The sequence below is a fragment of the Orussus abietinus genome, unplaced genomic scaffold (genome assembly GCF_000612105.2).
Source record: "Orussus abietinus isolate OABI.00-Male unplaced genomic scaffold, Oabi_2.0 scaffold30, whole genome shotgun sequence".
NCBI lineage: Eukaryota > Metazoa > Arthropoda > Insecta > Hymenoptera > Orussidae > Orussus > Orussus abietinus.
Genome location: NW_019394276.1, coordinates 220,704 through 245,400, shown reverse-complemented (window position 1 = coordinate 245,400; position 24,697 = coordinate 220,704). Strand labels below are relative to the sequence as shown.

The 24,697-nt window shown below is 49.0% G+C and overlaps 3 protein-coding genes and 1 long non-coding RNA gene across 6 annotated transcripts; 3 read left to right on the top strand and 1 right to left on the bottom strand.

Moving 5' to 3' along the window:
* Positions 1-1,860: 1,860 nt before the first annotated feature.
* On the top strand, positions 1,861-15,355 carry LOC105701857 (BTB/POZ domain-containing protein 6-B). 3 transcript variants are annotated; one of them, XM_012428979.1, is made up of 8 exons: positions 1,861-2,089; positions 9,176-9,302; positions 10,916-11,140; positions 11,276-11,448; positions 11,838-12,085; positions 12,165-12,415; positions 12,515-12,658; positions 13,177-15,355. In XM_012428979.1, the coding sequence occupies exons 3-8, from the start codon at positions 11,057-11,059 to the stop codon at positions 13,399-13,401; spliced, it is 1,125 nt and encodes a 374-aa protein (XP_012284402.1). In that variant the 5' UTR covers positions 1,861-2,089; positions 9,176-9,302; positions 10,916-11,056; the 3' UTR covers positions 13,402-15,355. The 3 variants fall into 3 exon arrangements, with proteins under 3 accessions (XP_012284402.1, XP_012284401.1, XP_012284403.1); XM_012428978.1 differs by lacking the exon at positions 9,176-9,302; XM_012428980.1 differs by lacking the exons at positions 1,861-2,089; positions 9,176-9,302 and adding an exon at positions 4,056-4,426.
* Positions 15,356-15,487: 132 nt separating this feature from the next.
* Positions 15,488-17,473, top strand: LOC105701598 (balbiani ring protein 3). Its single transcript, XM_012428461.1, has 7 exons — positions 15,488-15,710; positions 15,816-15,907; positions 16,019-16,228; positions 16,309-16,392; positions 16,566-16,962; positions 17,073-17,233; positions 17,329-17,473. The coding sequence occupies exons 2-7, from the start codon at positions 15,855-15,857 to the stop codon at positions 17,471-17,473; spliced, it is 1,050 nt and encodes a 349-aa protein (XP_012283884.1). The 5' UTR covers positions 15,488-15,710; positions 15,816-15,854.
* Positions 17,474-17,558: 85 nt separating this feature from the next.
* On the top strand, positions 17,559-18,337 carry LOC105701881. The gene is made up of 3 exons (XR_001104258.1): positions 17,559-17,651; positions 17,726-17,858; positions 18,122-18,337. It is a non-coding gene; the product is annotated as an uncharacterized LOC105701881 (long non-coding RNA).
* Positions 18,338-18,466: 129 nt separating this feature from the next.
* LOC105701880 (craniofacial development protein 1) lies at positions 18,467-21,106 on the bottom strand. Its single transcript, XM_012429011.2, has 3 exons — positions 20,978-21,106; positions 20,091-20,441; positions 18,467-20,005 (listed from the first exon to the last, which is right to left on the bottom strand). The coding sequence occupies exons 2-3, from the start codon at positions 20,431-20,433 to the stop codon at positions 19,491-19,493; spliced, it is 858 nt and encodes a 285-aa protein (XP_012284434.1). The 5' UTR covers positions 20,434-20,441; positions 20,978-21,106; the 3' UTR covers positions 18,467-19,490.
* Between the last annotated feature and the right edge of the window lie 3,591 nt (positions 21,107-24,697).

Here is a 24,697-nt window from a genome sequence, read left to right as displayed (position 1 = left end):
CAACTGGCCCTTTTCAGGGCCCCAATCGAATTTTTCGAAGGTCCACTCCATCCTTCGTCATTCATTTTTTTTTAACAATCCTCTATTCCTACAAGAAACACTTAATAATCAAATCGGCGGATATTTAAACGGTTTTTTTTTCTCTGCCTATACTAAGGCGTCTCGATTGCCTCTGAGGAAAGAATTTCGATTAAAAAAGACCATCGATCGCGATCGCGCGTAAGTTACGAGAGCGAAAGGCCGACCCTGGTCACGCATTGCTTGCGCCAGTCTCGACGGTTTTTGTCGGGCGTTTAGCGCGATTTTTCAATTTTTCTGTCCCCGGTTTTTTTCCTCCCTTTTCATTTTTTTTTACCCTCCTTTTATTTCCCTTCCTGCCTAGGTATCTACGCACAAGAGGGGCGCCTTTTTACGGGACAGAGGTCAATCCTTGGCTCGAAGGACCACGCCGGGAGAATGTGATTCCATGGGCGAAAACGCGTTCCCTGGAACTGGAATTATGGATCGCCGGTATTCAAATGTCGCTCGGATACCTGAAAAAGAAAGTATCGTTAACTGGAAGACGACTACTAAACTTTTATTGATTAATGTTACAGCGAGGCCAGTGAGGCGAGGCTTACATAACCTCCAATTCACGGATAGGCTGGACCTGGCGAGACCTACCGACATAACCTCTAAACTGATCGTTACCTTTTTCTTTTCGGTTCATCCGTACAATTCTATCTACGATGCATTCTTGTGAAGAAAAGTCGCAGAAGGCCCTCGATACGTGATTCGAGTACCAATATTCAAGCTTATTCCGGAGGAAATGTGACGCTGCTTTCTATATGGGAGCCCGTGAATCACGGTTCCTAGTAAACGATCGCTTTATCGTTTTCGGCTAACAACTAAAATCTACCGTCGCAGGAGGTTATAAGAGCGAATAATCTCCTTGTTCTTTTCGGATATCAGGTCGAAAATCGGTCACCAGTCCTTACCACTTAAAATCTTGATAGGAAATTATTACAGAAAATTTAATGTATTCCCAAAATGCTCGCAGAAGCGACGAGATCAAATCATAGAATTCAAGGAAATGAAAAAAATTGGAGGAAAACGCGACGCGCCCAGTTGAGGGCAAAATGTTGGAATTAATAGAGACCCCTCGGGGCACCGATGACGAGATAAATCGGCGTTAACACTAATTGACTGTCTGTCGGTAATCGAGCTGTACTTCGATTAACGAGCCGGCTACTGTTCGTCTCAATTAAAGATCGTCAAAGATGCCCCGTTGGGAGTAATTCCGCGATCTCGTCCCGTAACGCGCAATTACAAGGGTCTACGACGTGTCTGCCTCTCCGATTTTTAATCGCTAATTAAATCCGCACTTAACATTACCTCCGAATAAAGAAAGTACGGCTGAACATAAGGGAGGTTTTCGGTGTTAATAAAAAGGAAAAAAAAAAGAAACGGTGCCTTATACATATCTAACGCCGTTATCGGTCCCCTTTTCGCCCGATCGAGTTATTAATACGGGAAAAAAACGGAACGAGATTCCGAGACCTTCGTTCTATTATTAGTCCGTTTATGGAATGCATCGCAAATCGTGACGTTTCCTCGTGCCCTTTCTGCGTCGCGTTCCGTCCTCGATTTTTCGTTTTATTCTGGAGAAATGTAAGGGCAGGCGTTTCGGTTGGGTCGGATTCGAAGTTCGAAGGTCGAAGTCTCCCCTCGGGTCAGGATGGGTTCTTCGAGTGCCCAAACGAGGTGAGACGAAAATACGCCGGCGACTCTTGACACGGTCATCGATGACTGACGCTCTTGTAAACAGAGAAGCTCGGATGTACACAAAGAGCTCATCAGTTGCCTTTTATCTATCGACAACGTTCCCTCGTGTTCGCCTCGTTTACGTGTAGATTATCAACGGTCGGGTCACGTTAGAATTTGAAGACATCTCTCGTTGCAGCCGATGATTAACGCAGACGGGAAGGAGGGTGTGTGCAGTTTCCACATCGGCATTTAACTGGAAACCGATGCTTGTGGCTGGACGTTGTTTCACAAACAAAGAAGTCAACCCCGAGCCTCCGGATCGCCGAGGGGAACGTCATGGCTGGTACATCTAAAATGATTTAATTTTCAATTTAAAGTATACTCCAATAAATTCGTCTTCCCTGGGAGGGTTCAAGAGCCGTAATTAAACCTGCCGTGGCGATGGACCTCGTTTCGTTAGGCAATGAGAAATAAAATTGAAAGTGGAATTAAGAAGTAAAATTAGAAGTATAACGAAAACGTTCATTTTGTCCCTTGGTCTTATGCCAAGTACCTCTTCGCCACGGCTTTGGATGCCTCCCCGGGAACTCGGTCACTGGGTCCGGATACTGACCTACGAGAGATCGCGTTTCACGGGACGTCCCCGAGAACGCCGAGATATTTTCGAGCCGAGATTTCGGTGGGTTCGCTTTTCGCTTTTCCGAGCAGAGCTCCCCATGACCCAGTTAGCCTCGATATCCAGGAGAAGCGTTATCGACCATCGCCGGGTGCGGACCAACCCCAAAGAGCTCCTATCCAGCACCATGACCCAATTTCACCCCCGAGCTGCGTTACGCCTGCGTGATCCGAAATCGAGGAATTGGGTCACTCGTGGAGGAAATGGAACGACCTGTCGTAAGAACGTCCAATCAATAAGTGTCGCTTTGATAAATGGAGAGCATGGGAAGGCGGTGTTCCACAAGGTCGCCTCCACCTGAGAACGCTTCCCAGGTGCGAGGAGTTAAGGATAGGGGAAAACGAGAAATGAGGATTTACACTTCCCTTGTCACTTGTAAAGCGATCCTCTTCGGCAGGTGTTTCCATGGGGTGGGGTGTCGGCGATGGAATTCGTAAGCATCGGCGACTCCGCGACTCCGCGATCCTGTCGCCTTCCCTCCGTAACCGGATCGAAGGTGATCGATCGCATCGCCTCGTTGCATATTCACGGTGTCACGGGCAGTCGTGAGAATCACTGAAATCGAGATTACGCGTTATCTAGGCCACCTTCATATAGGCGGTGCAACGCCTTTCTCAAGACTCGCTACAGCCACCCTTAATCTAATGTACGTCTACGGTCGTTGTTGATCCTTTACCGTGGAGAATAAAAGAAAAAAAAAATAATTAATGTTTTGAACGCATTTCTCATGACTCGGTGTAGGCACCCTTAATCTAATTTACGGTACGGTCGATGTTGATGCTCTCCCGTGGAGAATAAAAACATATCAATGTTTCCTGACGACGAGTCGATGAATCACGGATTTACAGGACTCCGCCTTATCGGTGAGTTCCCGAGAAGGTATGCGTCCTTTGACCCAGTCGACCTCGCCCCTGGGTTATCGCGTTACATTCGAGCGAACCTCCCGCACAAATGCCTCCGTGTGAACGTACTCCGGCCTCTGAAATAATGATTTCGTAATTAGAATAATCGCGCTTAATTATACATGGGAAAACTATTTACAATGGGAAGTAACCGGCTGACGAACCGGTCCATCGGACCGAACTTACGCGCTCCTCTCTACCCGGACCTAACCTAACTTCGCGGAGCATCGACATGACCCAAGGCCATAAGTCTATCGAGAAATTGTTTCGATGCAAATCGACGCCCCTTACGCGTCCGACAATGCCACTAGGCGTCGTCGATGGGTGCCGTTTCCATGCCAGCAGGTGCCTACGGGAATTTGAGGTTAGGATTTTCCCCGTGCATATTCTCCTCTCGCATTTTCACCCTTCCGTTGTACCGGCCGAGCTTCGTGCCGTACAACGGAAATTCGGTTGTCGGGTTGTTCTTTACCGGAAATGCCTTTCTTTGCGGTTAAAATTCGGAATTTCGTGCCGAACTACCCGGCTACTTTCGCGCTAGAGGGGGGTTATTTTCCTGGGGACATTTCCCGGGCGACTCGCGGCTTCCCGCGGGGTATCCGCGAGGGTCGCCGGCGCCGCGACGCCGGCGTCTGCGCCGGCGTCGCCACGCGAGCTATGTATAGCCGGTGCTCCTGGGTCGTTTTAGTGCGAATTATGTTCACTGCAGGCCCGGTCATCGGCCAGTGCGGACCGGCCGTAACGCCGCGGCGACCCTGCCGGGGAAAACAACGATCGAGCGGGACAAAAATCGCGTAATCGCCGCTTCTCTAATCACCCCCTCGACCGTTACTAGAGAACATTCCCGGGGGAGAAATGAAATTCATCGTTACCGGGTCGTGGAGCAGCCCTGGCTCTCGGGTGGCGATTTAAATCGGCAGGTCGCGAGTGGTCGCGAGTTTTTTCACCCGTTTTTCTCGTTTAATCGTTACGGAGCCGCGAAAGGGTTCGCCGGGGGATGCGCGATGACGTAAGTGGACTTCCAAGATGGCGGCGCTCTAACTGACGAGTGACACCCCGCGAGAGGCAAGAGTGCCACCTCCGACTGCTATCTCGCTCCCAGGTAATTGATTAAGCCCGAAATATCAAGAAACTGGGAGGGAACGTCGAATAATAAGGAATTCTTGCCTCGAACTACCCGAGAATCCCCGCTAATCCGTGGTTATTCGGCGTTTCGTCCCCAGAGTGCATTGCGGTAGGTCTCTCGGTAGCAGGTAATTATTTAATTTCGACGGTTAACTTCGACGATTAATCTCGAAGATTAAGGTCGAAAGGTGGGAGAAAATCATTTAATTCCCGAGAATCCCCGCTAATCCGTGTTTATTCGGCGTTTCCTCCCCAGAATTCGTTGCGGTAGGTCTCTCGGTAGCAGGTTACTAATGAATTACCACGGTTAACTTCGACGATTAAATTCGACGAAGAGTGGAGGCAAATCATTTGTTTCACTCCAAGGTGATGACGCCAGACAATTACTCGTCGTCTTAACCCTAGGGTATTGCGGTAGGTCCCTCGGTCAATTTTTTTATCTAATTACTCCGATATGCATATATTTTTCTATTTTGGATGTGGCACATTGAAATTATGTTAATCCAATTTTGATCGTGGAGGACCCGACCTTCCAAACAGGCGTTCCGGGGCGGAGCCGCTGCGAAAATACCTCGCGGTCAGAAATATTTTTAGAATATCGAGAAATCGTCCGACCATCTTGACAAGGCACGCAGAAATTCTCGATCGAGTGCACTCGGCTGCAAAGGAAGGAAAAGGAAAGGACGAATTCAGAGATGCGAAGGACTCTCATTGGACCGTAAATTTCGGCGTGCGTTAAAGAACTTCCCGGCCGTTAATCTGCCGCGATATGTGAATATTATCCTAATATCGAGATTATCTCGGATATCAGCTCCCGTTTGTCTGTTTGATAGTTAATAAATTCTCAAGTGCGGCTGTCGCGGTTCGCGAGGTAATTCTATTTAAATGCGGAGTCTTACAAACTCCACGCTTTTTTACACTCCTCTCAATTATCTACAGCTATTGTCTTCACCTTCGGAAGTATTAATAAGAGCGGTTGAAATGTCTCTAAGAAAAGAAAAAAAAATTAAAATGATAACTTGACGACCTCTGTTTACTTTCGCCGTTTCTTTTTTTCGACGCGCGCGGAGGTCGAAACCGAAGTCTTACATTTCCGTTCCCCGGAACTCCTTGTTCGCGAAGAGGATCCTCCGCAAGTCCCGGGAACAATTGTCGTAACCCTATCATGGAGAATGGCAACGATTAACTTTCCAGTTCTCGGCAATAACGTCCGATCGGTCTCGAGTTTCCATGTCGGCGCAACGCGGATGGAGAAACGCCGTCAGGCGGGTGAAAAGGCGTGGTCTAAATTCTAATTTCCACGAGATTAAGTCAAACTATGTCTAGAAAAGATTATTATTATTTATTATACCAGGTACGATTATACTAGGAGTCATGTATCGCTCGAACGGCCTCGTTTACTTCGCCGCGACCGTCGACGTCTCTCCGATGCGGGGAAAAGGGAAAGAAAGAGAGAAAGGGGATTTTTGGACCTCGCAAGATCTCAAAAGGACTTCCGATCGAAGGAAGAAAAGTGAGGAAAGCGAACTCGAGGCGGGCTTTCGACAGAAACTGTAGATTCCTCCGGTATTGATCACTCCTCGCTTCGGGTGGAAGAGATTCAAATGGCGGCCATCTTGGATTATAGAGCCCCAATTTATCGCCGGCCAATTCGCGAGGATCTTCGCTTTAGACGTCCCTTCGAACCTAGTTTGTTCTAACAAAACGAGACATGGATTCTCTATTTTCACGTTCGAAGAAACAAGCTGGAGGGAATTTACGGAAAAATTATGCGCCGGTAATTATTTGCGACCTAGCCCGGAGGAGATAATTCCGGTTGGTCGTAGCCTTATCAACGGCTCGTGATAACGATGCACGAGGCGTAATTGCAGCGACCCGAAAAAACGCTTCGAAGGTGCACGCGAGGAATAACGGAGAGTCCACCCGAAATCACCCTTTCCTTTTTTTTTTTTAATTGTTTTCAAGGATTTTCGAAGGAATCTCGCGATAACTTTAGAGAAAATGCCGTCGCGAATCCCGGTGGCCATTTTCCACCTCTCTTTTCCTCCAGCTCCACGTGTCGGAATTTGAGTTCGAAGTTTCGCTTAACGAGCTCGGAGATGAGACTACAAAGGCCAGCGAGGACTCGCCTCTTAACTTAGCCAAGAAACAATTATCGTCGCCATGATTCAATCGGGACACTCGTCCTTACGGCCGGTCGCGTAATTTTCTCCCGGCTAGTCGGAAATCCATTAATTCGGAGCGGCGTTACGAGATCCCTCGTTTTACCCAAATCGATGCTCCTTTTTTTCCCTCCCGTTTTATCTCACCATAAAAAGAAAAAAGGGAGAACCTCAGAATGAGCGAAAATGAAAAAGACTCATGAGTTAATTGGAGGGGATTAAAAGCAGAACGAGAAGGATCGAAGATATCCACCCAGGGTGCCAAGGTCCCGCGGGCATTCCGCAAGGTTTTTCCGCGGTGCCATTCCGCCGGTGACTAATTTTCGCACGTTTTCTCGTTGTCAGGCGCATCTTGGCGCTCGATTTACACTTAGTCCATTGACGAGGCACATGTGCGGCTCCTCTGGTGCGACAATTAGACCATTGTCGAACAGCCGCGTGGAGGATCGCTCGAGAATGGTAATTAAGTGTGGCGGGAGATCGGCTCGTTATCGGCGGTCGGTTGTTCTAATCGCCGGAAACGATGCCCCCGTCCAATCCTCAATAATTTTTGTCTTCGGTCTCCGAATTACTGGAGCTTGACGGGGGGTAAAAAACTGATCAATCGGCGGCCGCGATCGGAGTAAAAGAGAAAGAGAGGCCGTTGGCGTTAACCGATCGAACCTATCGATCCTTTTTGCCGACTTTCGACACTATTAGGGGCGACCTTGCGATCGGAAGTGGCCTCCGGAAGCTCAAAAAACCTCGAGAAACCTCCAAAAACCGCAGAATGTGCTCCGATTGTAATTAACTCTCGATTAATGGCCCACCTGTATGCTCGAGATACAATGATCGAGTTTCGATTCGATCGCTCCGCCCTTAATTTCATTAACTCGGGAGCCTTGACACTGCTCGGGTTCTTTGGATCCCTTTTTTACGCCGGCTTTTTTCCCCAAGTCACAAGAAGTCGAGTTGGAGCTCGCGTGGACTCAACCCAGACCCAGTGACACTGAAATGTCTATGGTCACTCATTAGAGACACTCTCGATCTCGTGCGAAGTGACCTTTAACGATCGTCGAGGCTTTCTCACCTGCGCGCGGGCCTTAAAGTCGTCTCTCTTAATTTCCGGTGTCGTAAGAGTGTAAATGAAAAATTGCACGACCACGCGTCGCCAAGTTGGATGACCGAATCGTCATGTTTTCGATTTTTTCAATGTATTAATTTTTTCTACATATATATATTTTTTTTTAAGCCACAGGAAAATCGATCCCTTTATCGATTGAGGCATGCGCCGTTCCGATACGGCTGGTTTACCTCGAAGGCAAGAAAACGCGTAAGAAAATTGTCCCGAGCATTGTCGTCAGGGTTCGTGCACTTTCCGAGCACATTGACCTACCCCAAGCCCTGCCTTCCATTGACAAATAATTGGAAACACGGGAAAAATTCAACTCGCGCCTTTCGTTCATTAGCTGACACGTCACCGGCTGTGCATTTCGTACTCGGAAAAAAGTAAAAAAAAAAAGAAAGAGAAAAAATTAAATTTCCGTGCCGTTCGATATTAGCTGAGCTCACGTTTTGTTTAATACCGAGGACTCGCTTGTTTAATACCAGAGGGACAATTTCACACGCGACCCAATTGCACTCGAGTGCAATTGGCGCGGCCGAATTGCTCCCTTAATCCAATTGAATTTAATTTCGCGAATTCGCAGCCCGCATTTCGGAATTGCACGTCCGCTCGCAATTACGGCTCTTTTCTGAAAGGGGAGCGCATTTAATTCGCGGCGAGGTGTTAGGCATTCTTCTTTTTTAATTAAAAATAAAATAGATTTCGACGGTTAGTTTCCCATCGAGACCCGATAGATGCAGACGAAGTGTACGTTAATTGCAACGCTACTTGCGTATGACTCGTCTGAGTCATGAGATACCGTGGTACTTTAAGTACGTACACCTATGCACCTGTGCACACGATGCAACAATGAGCTCGCGACTGCACTTGTTGATAGCTGGCATTAATCGAGGGGGGGAATTAATTATCGTGACCGAGGTCGGTGAAACCTGAGCGAGTTTTCGTTTAGTGGGCCCGTTTCCTCTGTGTACTCTTTTTCTCACTTTTTTCTCTCCCCCTCTCTTTCTCGACGTGATCAAAGCCGAGTAAAAACAGGATTTTGCAATGCCTACGAGGCCTGCACTATCCTGCACCTGGAATCGAGATAATTGACAATAGGTGATCGCTATGCGAGGGAAAGAAGTTCTCTTCCAGGACCGCGGGAGTGCAAGACCACGAGGGAAGGAAATTCAGGGTGGAAAGTGAAATCGAAGATCTCGATTCACGGTCACACTCTAGGAAAAGTCGATACGCGAGCTCATTGCCGATCCTCGATATCCGGTCGATCGTTCGCTCCGTTTACGATAAATTCGATCGCTCGGAAATTCGATCGGCGCCTCTTTGGACGATCCGCGACTTCCGGTTGCTCCGCGACCCTCGAGAAATAAAAAAAAAAAAAGCAACCTAATCGCGTAATTTCGATTTTAATTGATACATGCATTTTCTTGTATTTCAATTTTTTTTCTCTCTCCTTTTTAAGGGACTACCGTATGTACACTTTACATCCGAAATCGAAACTTAACGAACGCAAATCAACGCTGAAACGCGTCCGCATGCGGCGTTCTTTGGCGTGGATTTACGGGCCGGCGTTTCTTCGCTCGTTTCCGGTAAGTGGTCATAAAATGGGAACAATCATTCACGTGCCGATGTCACCGCTCACTGATGTCATCGCGAATATCGTGCCAGGCGACGAAAAGGGACGGGCCGTCTGTACAAGTCCTATCGAGCCTACTTATTCCTGCTCGAATTTCTCTTCCTCGGTTTTCTACATCCTTGCGTCTCTTCTTGCACCTCTTTGCGTACCTCTTCATCTCTGCATCAAGATGCGCAGCGGTTCGCCCTGCATCGTGGAGTCGTACGCCGCGCCTCTTCCGGCGCGGTGTTCCCGCAATTGTTTATAAACATCGTCGATAAGAGATAGGGACATGACATTCTCCCGATCCCCCGATTCTTCTCGGCATCCTCGCGGTTTCTGACTCACCGATATCTGCCGGAGTATCTCTGCAGCCACGATCTCGGGTCCTGGTAAGAGAGCCGCCTCGTGGAGGCGTTCAGTCAGCCGCGAGCGCTCGACCGAGCAGGACCTCCTCTCCTCTCGGCGTCCGGTGGCTCAACGTTCCTGGACCGTCCACGTCGCGTTAAAAATCAGGGTCAAACTCTAAACCGGCCCTAAAACTCCGTTTATCAATATACGGGACCGTGTACCGCTTCCTACCCGAAAATTTCACTGAAGATGTGACCGCTCCTTGGCGGTAGGATTTTCGGCCACCCCGTCACCGGATCCCGCGCGCTCTTGGAGGTTAATTTCCTCGAACATGTCGCTTGGCATCGACGAGGAGAGATCCCCGAGTTTCCGTGATTTTCATTCATGAATTTCCTGTCAAAGTCGGGGGTCGAGCGCACCGCGCCCACGTGGAGGGGTGCAGTCAAAGGGCAGGATTTCGCCCCGGTTTGACATAGACTGACGGGACGACCGATCCTGCAACATGATTCTGGCAGTTGGCGTCGGTAGGTTACGAGATGGCTGCAACTTACGAGACTCGATAGTCTATAGACATTTGGCTGGTCATCGGTTATCTCACGAGAAGCGATCCGAGACGGTCTCCCTCGTGCGCGCGCGGGTCACGTGGGTCGGTCATTCCCCATGGACTGTATAAATAGTCCATCTGTATAGTTTCACTGATAATGTGGTAGCAATTACGAGGGCTGAATTACTCGACCTGCCGAGAGTTCTGGTCACCTATTGTTAGATTATGACTGACGAGAGGTTAATCGCGCGGGACCTTCTTTGAACTCTTCCTCGGGTCCTTTTCAAAGTTTCCACGGTAACGATATCTCCCGGGAAAGCTATGTAAATTTCTCAGCAATTTCCAGACCAATCGGGTCGATCTTAGGACCCACGAGGCGCTATCGCGCGTGGCGATTGAAAATCAATACAGTTAACGCGCTATCTGCGGCCAAACATTGCCAAACCCTTGTATGATTTAGATACTTCGGTGTTGACTCGGCGACCGATGCAGTGGCCGGGTCGTCGCGACGCCGAAAAATTAACGTCAGTCCTCCCCTGGAGGGAAGTAGCTCTTCCGCTCGTAAGACCACCCCGAACGGTGTTAAAAAAGTATACACCCTCGGTTACACGTCGCATGTATTCATTTAGTATAATAAACTGTATAATATAACTTCCGGGGTCGATAACAATTAATTCGTTAATTCTTGCCAGGTGACAAAAAGCACAGCTTCTTGACGAGTGAACAACCCTCGGGCAGAGATAGAGTGCCGGACGAGAGAGAGGTCCTCGAGATATTCGAAGAGGTGTCGCACAATCTACGATTGGCCCGGATTTACCTCGAGTATCTCAGATATGTCCGAAATGTCCGACCATCCGCTGCTGCCAGCCAATCAGAGGATACCGAGCAACGACCCAGCGAACATGGTGATAATTGAGGTAGGTCGCGGTTAATTATTGTAAATGTACGGTTACGGGGGTAATAATATATCATTTTATATCGATATCGATGCAATGAGCCTCATAGACGTATATCGAAAATTCTCTTATTTTATTTATTTCTTTTCGTTTTAGGTCGGTCTCCCTGGCGATACCTGGAGGTACTGCATCGAGCGACACAGACTGGCAGAAAAGTCGGAGTGGTTTCGCGCGATGTTGCTGGGACAACTCGCCCCGGAGGCCAGCAACCCCCCGCCGACGTTGCAGCTGCAGTACGTCGAGAAACGGGCCTTCGACCACTTGCTGAGGTGAACACTGTGTACACCGAGTTCAGGGTGCCTGTACCTAGGTATCATGGCCGTGGTCTCGCGAAGAGCACCCTGAAGTCGGGCCTCGGTGCGCCTCCGTATGTATCACTTCTCATTTCGCGGTCATGTGTCAAAATCTCGACCAGACCTCTCGATTCGCCGTCGTCGGCGTCCTGGGGGTCGTCGCGTACCTCTGGATCGTTCTCTTGGTCACGGTCTTGTCGATCGTCGTCAACAGTAAATCTTGCTCTCGGTGCACCTGCACATCATCTGCGTCGCTCGGCCCCCCTGAAGGCGAGCGACGTCACACCGGTGATATATATCATTTTTTTTTTCTTAGGTCGATGAGACTTTCGAAGAGCCACGTAATGATTTCTCCGTCTCTCCAGGTATCTCCACGACGAGCCGGTCAACTTCCAGTCGGTGAGCACTGCCAGGGCAACCCTGGACGCGGCGCACCAGTACCTCTGGCCCGAGCTCGCCCGCCTTTCCGTCGAGTTCCTCGAAAGGAACCTGAACCCTGGCACGGTGCTGAAGGTATTTCGAGGCCTGAATTACTACGCCGAGGAGGGGGGCTCCAGGGTCCTCGACGAGCCCTCCGCTCCGCCGTCTCCTGGAGACGATGCCGGGGAAATAGGTAAATTCGAGGTCCACTCGAGACACCCGGGTTATGTCCCGAGTTTCGATAAACCGACGGCTGCCCTTTCGTTTTTAAGCGCGCCTGTGCACGAGGTTGCTGTTGTCCTGCCTGGCGGTCATCGACCAGGACCCGGAAGCCATCCTCGGCCAGGAGCGGTTCGAGGAGCTGACCGCTCTAGAAGTCGAAGAGATCGCCAGGCGAGACAGTCTGCGACTGCCGCGGGAAAACCTCCTCTTCGCCGCCCTGGAGAGATGGGCTGCCGCGGAGTGTCGCAGGCAAGGGCGGGACCCCACGGCGGCTAACAAGCGGGCCGCTCTTCAGGATGAGGTCTGCTTCGTTACCTGGAGAGACGAGGAGATTACGTCGAGATCTGTCCCGTCGGTTTTGCCTTGGAAAGACTGAAGAGAGAGATGGTACTTTCCGTAGGTCTGGTTCAGCGTGAGGTACCCTCTCATGACCGACAAGGAGTTCGTCGAGGGTCCCATGGCGAGCGGGATCCTGACAATCGAGGAGTCGACCTACATCGTCGCCAAGATCCTCGGCCACCGTCGCGACGGCGGTGCCGACTTGGTGAGTGCCTCTTGTCATTAAAATAATTAGATAATTTAATAATCGAATAATCGTACAAGTGATAAATGCCGCCTACGCATCTCGCGTTCCGGGTACTCGGTGTCGGTAATGAGACGCGGAATAATTGCAGTAACCGCGGTAGTCGGGGTGTTCGGGAATATTTTCAGTGCCGGTGCACCTGGCACTTGGAACCAGCCGAGGAGGTTGGTGCAATCGGTCCACCTCCGCTGATAAGGTTTTCGAGCCTTCCAAGAGGCACATCTGGTGATTTCGAAACGGGGTCAAAAAGGAAATAATTCCTATGGAGTCGACGGAGCGGTAACATCCCTCGATCAATCATTAACGCCTTATCGATCTTCCGGTCTGACCCAGCCCGATATCGGCCGCTTATCGGCGAGCCCCGGCGTATCTTCTCGCTGTCAGAGTAGTCGAAGACCTCTTCGAGGCTGGCGGTGGTTCCGTTTCTCGCTTATTGGGCACGTAGAGCTGCATTTACAGGCTGCTTATTTGCTTTCCAGCTGCGGAGTCCCGATGCGAGGGCACTGTCCAGGCTGTCCAGCGTCGCCAGGGCAGGTGTCGCGAACGCCGTCGACCTCCAGGACCCCAGGATGTCCAAGCCGGGGAAACGGGAGCGGGAGGACAACAAGAGGAACCGCAGGAAGGAGTGCGCCAATCAGGGACACAGAGCCTGCGCCAGGATCGGGGATTGCCTGATAAGAGTCCTCGCTTGCGTCTTCGACTGAAGAGCTTCGGCCTCGAAGAATCGACCAAGACACTTGGAAGTGACCTCTCCAGCTGGATGTCGAAGGAAGAACCCTCGAGAATTACGGTTTATTCCTGGCCTCGAAGAAGTCCTTGAGAAACGGCATGACGTTCCGTAGACGGAGCCCGTCAGCTGGTCCTGGTGAAACTCACGGAAGCCCAAGAACCGAGGAACCGGCGCAGGACTCGCACTCTTCGGGGAACTCTTCTAGGCTCCTGTCGAAGGTCCTAGATCCAAAGATCCGTGGCATCCAAAGATTATCCTCGCGGTGAACACCGCAAGAAGTGAACGTCGATCTTGTTACATCGAATATACGGATATTGTCCAGACTCTCGGGAACGAGGGCCCTCGAAGAGACGTTTTACAGCTTTCGTATTGTTGTTTTAGTATTATCTAGGGCGTAAGATCTCCGTAATGATTTATCCGGGAATTTCCCCAGCGGTCGCACGACCGGATCTCATTTATCTACGAAATTGGCGTAATCGGCACGTGGCATACCGGGGTGTATCGCACTCCGTCCGAAATTGCCATTTCGTGACTGCGAGCTAATGGAGGGAACGCGTTTCTTTTTTTCTTTTCCTTTCCCCATTTTTATCAACCCCTGACATATTGTTAATCGATGGTGCTTCGATAGGTCCCTTCTATTTCCGAGGTTTCCCCCGTACGGTTATAAAAGATGGCATTTTGTTGGTCCTTTTCTTTTTTTCTTTTCTTTCGGTTCGACCGGAATGTCTTATTTTATTCCGATTAACTGGCAGAATTTCTTGACAAAGTGCGATCGCGCGAAGTGCAATGTCTTCGGGGATCGAGTCAACCTTGCGAACGATAGGTCTCGCCGAGGACACTTTTTTGGGCCGAAACGCTTTTGTGTGTTTTTTTTTTTTCATCTTTTTCGCTCCGGATCGATAAAGTCGATTGGCCAATATTTTGCCACTAGTCGAAGGATACTTCGCCTAAGTGTGATTTAACGCCTCACGGTGAAGTGGGATGGAAACCTCGGAATTTTAGAATATCGTTATTCATCTCGTTTAGGATCGTACTCTCGACTTTTTGGAACGGTAGCGCGATAGACTAGGCGGTTATTTACGATTGATCATTAACGTTTAGTTTTTACATATTGCGCATACGTGTGTACAGTGCTCGGAACGTTCCGTTGCGTTCACCATTATTCAGAGTATATGGCGTTTGAATTAATTTATAGTAGAATTTTATGTGCCACCATGGCTGGTCCGTGTGAATGGGAGTCACGGGAGCGTTCTCGAGGCCGCGGACGGGGGCCGGTGATATTTTCAAATGCTTAAATTCGATCCTAAGAGAAATCCTTCCGCGGCCTCGAGAGCCCTTGACGCGTCGTCCGCCATCTTGGAGGACGATCGAACGTGCTCGTTGCTGTGATCGATAGGCGAAAATGAGGGTACAACTCGATGTGCTCCGGCTCTTCCGATGCGAGGATCGGGAAAACCTGATCGCCCTCCTTTTTCCTCGGATTAGATGCCACCGAGAGGAATGCACACAATTCGGGAAATGTGCAATCGAAGCGCGTCGATACCGGCGCACGAGGAGGCTGCAAGGAAATCAGAAGAAAAGGAATATAAAATTACGGGAGGGATATTATTTACACAAAACGTTTAACGTGGATATTTTCTTACGCGGTATAGGGTCAGGTGGAAATTTATATACGATGCGTTTTCTCGGCCGATCGATGCCTAGGCTTCGGAAGAGTTTGTACGTTCGGTTGCGTCGAGTCCTCGGGTGTTCCTGAAACTTTCGTACACGTGCATCTCTCGCTCTGGTTTAATGTCCTGGTATGTTTAACTATGTTATCTCTTTACTTTTCATTTTTTACCCACTGTACGTCCACGCGATCTGCAGGTACTGATCTCGGCGAGGCTCGGGAGCATTTTTACAGAATAAAAACAACGAGTTGCACTCCAGTCGAGGGAGGATCGCCGGTTCATTTATCCTACGTCAGAGCCGGGATTTAATTTCACAGGTCCTCGAGGGCGACGCAAGAGGGCACCCGTCGGAGAAACAAAATCAAATGTCGAGGCGTCCAGGTTAGGGGCCCGCCCTCGTCGAAATCGCGAAATCCGCGTCCTACGTGCCCGCGATGCTGTAGATCCCGCGGAAGATGCATCACCGGGTACTCGAAATTGCAAGTGCGCCTCGTTACACCTACGTCCATAGGATCTCTTTTGAAGACTCGAGCTAGCCGGCGGAAAACGTCCAGTGAAAGATGTCAAAGGGGAGAGGAGGCCCCCGGTGCCCAGGGAACAAGGAGGAACCTGCGTAAATTACGGAATTTTAGAATATTACATCTAGACCTAGGAATAGATCCATGCATTATTTGTTAAGCTTACTAAGGCCCCTTGTTGATACATTTCCTCGACGCAGCGTCTCGCCGGGACGATCGCGAGCCACCGTCACGTAAAGATGACCAAACGATGCAGAGACCCACAGTGTCCGGCAAATAAAAATCGGTGCACGTGAGTGAAGAGACCCTTCATTTATGTATATTCCCCGGATGATCCTGAAAGTCTTGGAAATATATAGCGGATTAAATATGGAGGCGATTTAGAGGGCTGCGCTTTTTGCAGGAGAGACAAGAGCCCCGCGAAGGAGCCGAAGAGACGGCAGGATTGCCCCTGTTCCTCGCAGGGGGAACATTGCACGAACGAGCCGATCGGCAATCCCAAGACTACGCGTCCTAAGAGATCAAGGAAAGCCCTTTGCCAAATTCCGGAAGCTAGACCCGCGAGCCTGACCTCCTGTCCCTGCGCGAAGACCTCCTCGAAGGCCCGGAAAAGGTGCGTCCTCTTCCCACGGGATAAGATCAAAATTCAACGACACGCGAAACCGAGTCCTGTCCTCTTCTTTCGAGTTTCAGGAAAGTCAAGCAAGCCGACCTCGAGAGGACGATAACGATTTGCACGAGCCATAAGCAGAAGCGATCGAAGAAGAGGGAAGAGCGGTAGGCTCGATATGTCGACTTTGTGAATACCGCTCGAATTAATTATTCAGCCTCGAAGAGACGAGCTTAATCTTATGAGTCTTAGCCTTTACGGGTCTCTTCGTCTTCCTCTCCCGTGATATTAATCATTCCCTGATAAGACGGTCGGTTGAAAGATCTCGTCCGATTCGCAGCTGCATCGTCGAGGAGAAGCCGAAGAAGGCGAAGGTCGGGCAGGGTCGATGTTGCTGCCAGGGGAATTCCCCGGTCTCCCCGTGTCCTTGCAGACCGACCATGTCGACTTGCGAGACCCCGAAAACGAAGTCGAGGTCGAGGAGGTACAGAGGAGACGAGGCCTTGAAGAAGAAGCGGAAGGGTGAACGGCCGGCCAAGTCGAAGGGCATCCTGTGGAAGCTGAGCTGCTGCAGGAAGGCTCCCAGGTCGAAGGATAGCGAGGCTCCTTGTGGCCGGTACCTGTGCAGGTACAACCCCTGCCGGAAGGTCTGCGACGAGCCCGTACCTTGCGAAGACTGCTCCTACAACTGTCGTGACTTGGCCTCAGGGTGTGAATGCACCTGCGGCGATCGGCAGGTACTTCGTTCCTGCGAAGTCTATCATTTCTGAAGGAACCGATGAACGGCATACCTTAAACTCGAAGGAGGTAATAATTACGCTTCCTGAAGGGCTCTTCGGTTCCGTAGGTGAGGACCAAGCTGCCAAAGGAGTGCGCCAAACCGAAGGAAAAAAAGAAGCCGAAGGGCCCGAAGGAGGTGGCTTGTCCAGGAAAATCGGAGAAGAAGGAGAGGGCCTCGAAGAAGCCGGACTCACCCCAGTGCACCTGCAGTCAACCTAAGGACATCGAGCAAGTTTTAATTTTCAGTCTGACCAGTTGTCCCAACTCAATGGCTATGACTATTTAATATTGACTATTTAATATTCAACGTCGTTACCTTTTAGCGTTTGCGGCGGGACCGAAGAGAGGACCGAGGGAGTAACGGGCGAGAACGTGAAGGGCGCCATCTTGAAGGGACTGGTGAACGCGAAGAAGGAGCTGGAGAAACTCTTCACCACCGTTGCGACTCAACTTTTCCCTGGAAAGTGAGACTTTTAATAAAGTACCCATAGTCCAGGATTAATTCTTCGCGGGATTTTAATAAGCAAATGTCATTCCTTTGAGAAGGTCCACGGTGAAGGAAGAACATCCATGTTATCCCTCGACGTGTCCTAACAGTGCTATCATTTCGGAACCCCCGCCGCAACAGCGATGTCGCCCGAAAAGGGTGAGCTTCGTCTCCGTATAAATTATTCATTCTACCCAAGTGAGACCCAATAGAGATCTTTCCGTACCTTCCAGACGAGGCAGAAGGTAAAGAGACGCAAATCAAGGTAACGACGTATTACCGTATAAACCGGCGTACAGAATAAAGGAGCCTCGGTGCCAAAATGGCCATTCCACCGAAGAGAGGCATCGCAATGTCGACATTTGCGTACGTAATTTCTTGAATTCTCATAAAAAAAAAGAAAGAAAAAAAAAACCGATGAACTCGACCCACAAAGGTACGTCCCCTTCCTGTCCTCGATTTTCCCGGAAAGGAATCTCAAGGAAGAGAGTCGCGTGATTCCCTCATCGCCTGCGCATTATCTCGAGTCCTTCAATTTCTGGCAAAGCCACTTTTTGGGGAGCTTTTGACTAAAATTTCCAGACCATCTGGACCGAGGCTAGATTTCCCACTCTATTTAATGCTTCCAGAGCGAGAACCTGAAGCCGTGTCTGAAGTGCTCCAAAACGAGTCCTGCTAGCGATCCGTGCTCAAGGAGCATGGATTTCTGTACGAATAAAAGGCCAGAAAGCTCCTGCAAAAAGCTGAGCTTTGTCTGCGGGGAGGTAACGGAGGAGACATCGAGCATGTCCGACAAGGAAGTCGACAAGAGAAAGGCTCTGGGTCTCGTCTTCGACGTCGTTTTCTGGCCCTACGCCTTCTGGCCGCGCCGCGATCGCTCCTAATAGTCCTCTGACAATAAACAACGGGGCCTCCGGTATCGCTTGTTTTCCAAAACGTATCATTCAATCGTCGCAATAATGGAACAGCTTTCATTATGATTTTCGACACTTTTATTAGCGCAATATTCTAGACCGTTCACAGAGGTAAACGACACTTCGTTGAATTAGGATACACTAGCTAATCGTCACCTGAGCCGCGTTAAGTTACATGTTAAGTTGCACACCGAGTATATCGTAGGTAAAGTATTTTGCGTTAAAATGTACAGACAGCGATGGCAGGATTGAAAAGTTAAGAAAAATGTGCTCTCACACTGACCGCGTTGGAAACACCTTGGAAATCTTAATTTCTTTTTTTTTTCTTATTTCTTCAATCCTTAGATAGACCTTAATGTCGATTCGGCGTAAGCCTTACAGTCTGAGGAAACTATTAATATATCTAGTTGTCCTCCTTTACGCTCTCGTTCCTGGCGATATATTCTTAACTACGATCAGGATCCTTCTTGCGACGAACGGAAAAGTTATATAAAAGAGAAACGCGTCAACGGCGATGAATAAATATGTCGTATACTGTTACATCCATCGCGTTTCCTCTGAGGCAGTGATTTCTAGTATCGCTCCGGCAGCGAAACCAATGGACGATTTAATTAATTAGAAAATTCCCTACGTTCTGCTAAAAGAAGTATGTTTGCACAACTCAATCGGTGCAACGTATTCCTAATCGTCGTTTGTTACAAAACCAGAATTCAAGCTATCTCATGTAGTCCACTATGCACTTTGATAAGCTATTCGGAACTGCGAGTAGTTAACGTAGCCAGTATCTAAAACATGACAGGTCTGCCGTATCGTCTTGAAACTCTGCAGATAATCGCGATACCTCGCCTAGGTACTAACGTTACGTACAGGAATACTCTTGACACACTAGAATAATAAATGAGGACTCTAGATGTTTGCTCACGTCGCGTGACGATGATCATGCGGACATTCGTTGCAGATCCCTAAGAACGTCATCTTGTTTTTGACTCGCGCAGGCACAGTTCACTAAAGAACCTCGTACCTTCACTCCACGATTTTTAGTTGCATTCTGAAAGAGGACTCGTAAGAGAGGGTTGTTCGTCATTCATCGAGCACTGCGTCTGTTAGTGTTCCTTAGTTGCTTCTCGATCTCAAACTGTCGCAGATCGGCTCTCTGGAGGAAGTCCTGACGTTCTAGGTATCCATCCTTCCCCTTGTTGTGAGTACTAATCTCTTCTTCTAGGTTCTCTGCCTTTTTGAAATTATCCCAATCCAGCTTGGACTTCTCCAGAGTACTGATCTTTGCTTTTTTCCCCAGCTGTCCGAGGACCGAGGATATTCCACTCAGACTACCTCGCTTAGCTCCACGACCTCGGGAAGAACCGTTCGAGGATGTAGAAAGGGGGTTTGACTTTCTTGCTGGATTCTCCGTTGTAGGCAGTGAAAGTCGCGCCTCTGCGGAGTCCAATGGAATTTCCTTTTCTACTCGAACTTCTTCTCCGGCAAACTCGAAAACTTTCGTGATCTTCACCTTATCTTCCTTCTTTGGCCTCACTGTTGGGAAAGACTCCTCTTTTGATCCATTGGATGTATTCTGGGGTTTTGGTTTTGGTACCACTGCTACAATATTAATTTTAAAAAATTTGTTATATACTTGTGTACTGCTCTAGATTTTAAATTATGATGAAGTTCAATTTATGATTACCTGTATCTTTCATAAAATCAGCCCAGAGGGAATCTGCTCTCTTTTTTTCTTCTTCCTCGGTAAGTGCCTTTTTGTCGTCACTTTTTACTTCTTCTTCGTCCTCCTCTACAGTCTTTTTGACCTCATCTTTCCTTCTTCGGTTTTTGCCTGCTACAGCACCCTTGCGCCTCTTCCTTCCTTTCTTATTTGAAACCTTTTCGTTCTCGTTATTTTCATCTTCTGGACCGCTTTCTGCTTCTCCTTCTGACTCAGCTTCGGACACTGGTTCATCCTCTGCATTTTCAGGAACGTAGTCTTCGTCGTCTTCATCAGAATCCGAAGGCAAATCATGTTCCTTGGACATATTTAACTCTGTGATTCATGGAGAATTTCATTAGTGAAATTAATATCTTTAATTTACAAAATTCTACAATGCACTTGTATACCCCCGGTAACTATAATTTCCAGAAATGATGATGATATTAATCAATACTAAATCACCATGGATCGTTATCTTTCTAAGGAATGATTTACTCTTACTATTGCCATACTTTTCCCACGGAATCATTATTTATTTTTCACTTATAACATGAAAATTTAAAATATTCAAAATGAAACACTCCAAAATGTACCTATACACAGAGCAAGAAATAAATTACTTCCGACGCATAGAAAAGGTTTTGGGAAAAATCCTACAACTTTTTAAAATATTCCTAACCTAAAGTGTAATTTTCAATTGAATGGACTCATGTCCTTTTTGATGCAAAAAAATAAAACTTCGCCAGCGTCCAGCCCAACGACCTCACAACGGGAGCCCAAATTTTCCGACGCTCTTTGTACTCTTACAGATCTAACCTCTTTTGCGAATAAGTTGTAAGGCTGACATTTTAATGCTCATATATACTAACCACTTATTGGCCGTTAAAAAATTGGGACCTCGTTGCGAATTTTCAGAGGAACTTGAAAGAACGCAGACGCACACGAGAAATGTGCAAGGATCGAATTGACACGAACTCCGCGCATATTGGGCAACGACGCCTGGCCCGCTCCCGACAGTGTTGCCATTCCGCACGATCTTGTGAGTAGATAAATACATCAGAGAGTACACTCGACGCTGCGCAATGGCCCCAGCAACTGGTGAGAAAAATCCGTACTAAGTTCATAATGTCTCCAGTTTTTCTCCGCATTTAATTTTAGACCATAGTTTATTAAAGTCTTTCTTAATTATATTAAACACTAGTCGATTAAAAATCATCTTTAGAGAAAACTCGATGGAAAACCACGGGAATGTTATTTGCTCGTTCCTTTCCAGTGAAATATTTAAAGGGCGTTTATATCCCACGCATTGATTACATATTTTCGCATATCAAAATTAAATTATGGAATATTTAAAGGGCGTTTATATACCTCGCCTCGAGTACATATTTTCGCATGACAAAATGAAATCCCGTGCAGGATTAGTAACAACATTCGGACGTTGTCAAACACGTTGCGACAATTGTAAAACGTGGAATGGCGTGTCAGGAACATCTGGAGATACTTGTGGGCAATTGTTGGAGACTAGGAAGGTTCGTTCGAGAAGTCTTTCGGCAGTCATTAAGACATCCGAGCATTGGTTCGGTGGTTCCTTTCATTCCGCGTTGGGTTGGGCGAGGAGAATTTCTCTTTGGAAGGCCTGGGGTATTTTTTTTCTTTTTTTCTTCTTTTCGAACCCAAGTATACACCCACGAGCGTAGGGTCTGCACGTATTGTCGGTACTCGGAGGTCTCATTGAAAAATGGGCACACAACAGTCGCGACCGTGAAAACCCGAGGGACAAGGCCGATATTAAGGGGTGGTCCTTCCTGGAAAAAGCAACTAATGCCTCGAATGCTCTGCAGGGCACGTAATGCCCTCCTTCTTACGGCCTTTATTTATCGCTTTATTGCCAACCGAAGAGTGTTTCCCTTCGGGATGCGTGGAAACTGGCTAAAAGAGAGAAAATACGCATACGCCTTCTGTTAGGAAAGAAAGGTATTAAAATATTCTGGAGAATTATCCTGGTTTCATTTTTATCCAGTCTAGTCGTTTAGCGGGTACCAGTTTAAAAATTCTGACGAAGATACAAAGAATGGGGGCGAAGAGATGTTTTTGTTAGTACTGGCAATCGATGTTTATGGGCGATTCTTTTTTCATATTTTAAATGTCCAGCAAAAGTACAGGTCGCAGGGAATCCCTTGGAAGACTCAAGGGACCTGGACATTGCAGGAAGACCCGGAACGCCTGTTATGTCGTAAATCAGCGGACAATTCCTTTGGAGGAAAGTGACCGTTCCCGGGGCTGGGCAGAGGCGACTCGAATTACGGTTTCCTTCGCGAAGGACGCGTATCCGCCTGGCGAGGTCCAAGGAGCCCTTTTGGGAACGACTTTACGAGTTTTCACTTTTACCAGTTTTCAAACGAAAGAAGGGACTCACCCTGGGAGGTAGCATCGCAGAAATTCACCGGTCTACCCTGGGGATATTTTAGCCATGCCATGTCGTGAGCTAACAATTCAGGATAGGACACTCAGGACACCGACCGTTGAATATACAGGCCGAACGATGTTAATCCCGCGTATGAACCATAACATATGGCCGATGAGGCTGGAAAATATTCTCTTTAAGGGTGGCCAAGCTCAAAGGGACTACGGTAATTTTTGGAGCCCGAATTTATCAGGCATCGGAAATGTAAATACCTACAGCTGCGAGGGAGGGGCCCGAAATCCTTTCGAGAGCCCCGGCATCTTGACTCGTGCATTTTGTTCTGTCCTGCGGGCCACTCATCCACCCCTAACGTCAAACCTCAGCATATCGATTTTGCGAAACCTTTTACCACCCCTAAAAGGGTCTCGTCCGATGGCCGGGCCTCCTGAAACTTCGCACCTGGAAGCGAGAAGAAACTTCTTCGCCGCCGTGTCCGCCATCTTGCGATTCCCTCCTCTCCTCCGAGATCGCGATAAGCACGAGGCCGCTGCAAACGATTTCCACCCATTTCCCTGCGATTACAAGAACGGAAGGTTAACATTAAGGGTAGATTATCGGTTAAACTACGAGACACACCTGAGAACATTCCTCGTCAACAATGATCGGTGTCAATACCTCCGAAGAAGGTGCAGCGCCGTTAGGAGGGTCTTGTCATTTTCTCACTTGTCTTGAAACCTTGCAGGCCGACTTTTATCGACCTACCTGGTTTGCCCATACCTGCAAGGCGTCAATTGTAAAGCCGAGAAGCGTTCACGGATATTTCCAAAAAATGACTCACGTCTCTGGACTCGGTTAGGAGTTTTCCTATTGTCTTTCGCCCCGGTTTCCTCGCGCATTCAGGATCGCCGATTCGCAGCGCCCAAAACGGGGCTCCAAGTCCTTCGAGATTATGCCGGATGGTGCGGGTTTATCGGACCCATTTCGAAGACTCGCAAGGCCTGAAAAGGATCAATGGTGCGTATCGATCTTACGGACAGATGGATCCAGGGTGGACGGGTTCTCGAAACTCGACCATCCCATTGTGAGCGGATCGGGAAACATTCGAAAGTATCGTAGGTCTTGGTACAGCTCTTTACGAATTCGACGGGTAGGCAGGTCCTGCAGGTCGGTCGGGCAGGTAGGCCGGCTTACCTCGGCCAGGCAGGTAAGCCCCTGGCCTGCGTTTCCGCCGGGATTTCCCCTGGTAAATCCCTCCAAGCTTTTCTTTCGATATTTTCGCCTGAACAACCGCCCCGGGTCCCCTTTTATTCCGGTCTCCAATGCACAGTACGCCTACCTGCAAAGATACACGAAGTACATGAACTTAGCGCCGTTCAAAAATAGATTAACCACATTTTAACGACCTGGTTGATAAGACGAGTTTCACAGAGCGCGGCGAGGATGAAAATTAAATAACCTCGCGCGTTACTTCCGGTACCGCTTGGCTTTTCATCCTGGACGCGTTGCCGCGCCCTGTATGACATCCGGCGCGCTGAGTCTGAACATGTATGCGAAATTAACGTAGCTGGGTTTATGAATGGACTCGCAGCGTGGGCGTGAGGTGCGTTTCAATGCGTTTTAACGCGTTTCAACGCTTTTTTAACGACGCGATAAGAGGTTCTGGATTAATCGCGGGGTATTTCCGTATCTGCGGTGGAGGTCGGCGTTCGGTGAAGATCGGCGAAGATCGGTGGAGATCGGCGGAGCTCGATGGAACTGGCGTAGACAGTAGGTGGCGCTCGGCGGAATTCGGTAGAACTCGGTGGAACTCGGCGGAAGCTGGTCACCCCCGTGGCGTCCGGGCCGACGACGCGCGTGCTCGCCGGGGCCGACGTCCGGCTGGAGGGGAAGGCAAACCGGGGTGCGGGGGGGTCGGGCGTCGATGAACGAACCCCCCGCCCCACCCTCGCGCCGCCGGGCGACGCCGCGTGGGTGGTTTCAAGGTCACCCCAAGAGCGAACGACGTAGTACGACGCCTCCGTCGCGACGCCCTCGCATAAACCGCCGCGCGATATAGCCGAGCCTACGGAGCGTTTCACCCGCCCGTTCTGTTCGCGATGCCGGGAAGAGACTTAAAACCCTTACACCTCAACCCTAACCCCAAATCCTTCCTCCTTCCGACATAACCTAAAAGCCTTTCCTCGTT

Coding starts and splice junctions, on each gene's coding strand:
- LOC105701857 (XM_012428978.1), top strand. CDS start 11,057: ATGTCCGAAATGTCCGACCATCCGCTGCTGCCAGCCAATCAGAGGATA. Junction 11,449..11,837: donor GCCTTCGACCACTTGCTGAG/GTGAACACTGTG, acceptor CCGTCTCTCCAG/GTATCTCCACGACGAGCCGG. Junction 12,086..12,164: donor AGACGATGCCGGGGAAATAG/GTAAATTCGAGG, acceptor TTCGTTTTTAAG/CGCGCCTGTGCACGAGGTTG.
- LOC105701598 (XM_012428461.1), top strand. CDS start 15,855: ATGACCAAACGATGCAGAGACCCACAGTGTCCGGCAAATAAAAATCGG. Junction 16,963..17,072: donor GCACCTGCGGCGATCGGCAG/GTACTTCGTTCC, acceptor TCGGTTCCGTAG/GTGAGGACCAAGCTGCCAAA. Junction 17,234..17,328: donor AGTCAACCTAAGGACATCGA/GCAAGTTTTAAT, acceptor GTTACCTTTTAG/CGTTTGCGGCGGGACCGAAG.
- LOC105701880 (XM_012429011.2), bottom strand. CDS start 20,433: ATGTCCAAGGAACATGATTTGCCTTCGGATTCTGATGAAGACGACGAA. Junction 20,006..20,090: donor TGATTTTATGAAAGATACAG/GTAATCATAAAT, acceptor TTAATATTGTAG/CAGTGGTACCAAAACCAAAA.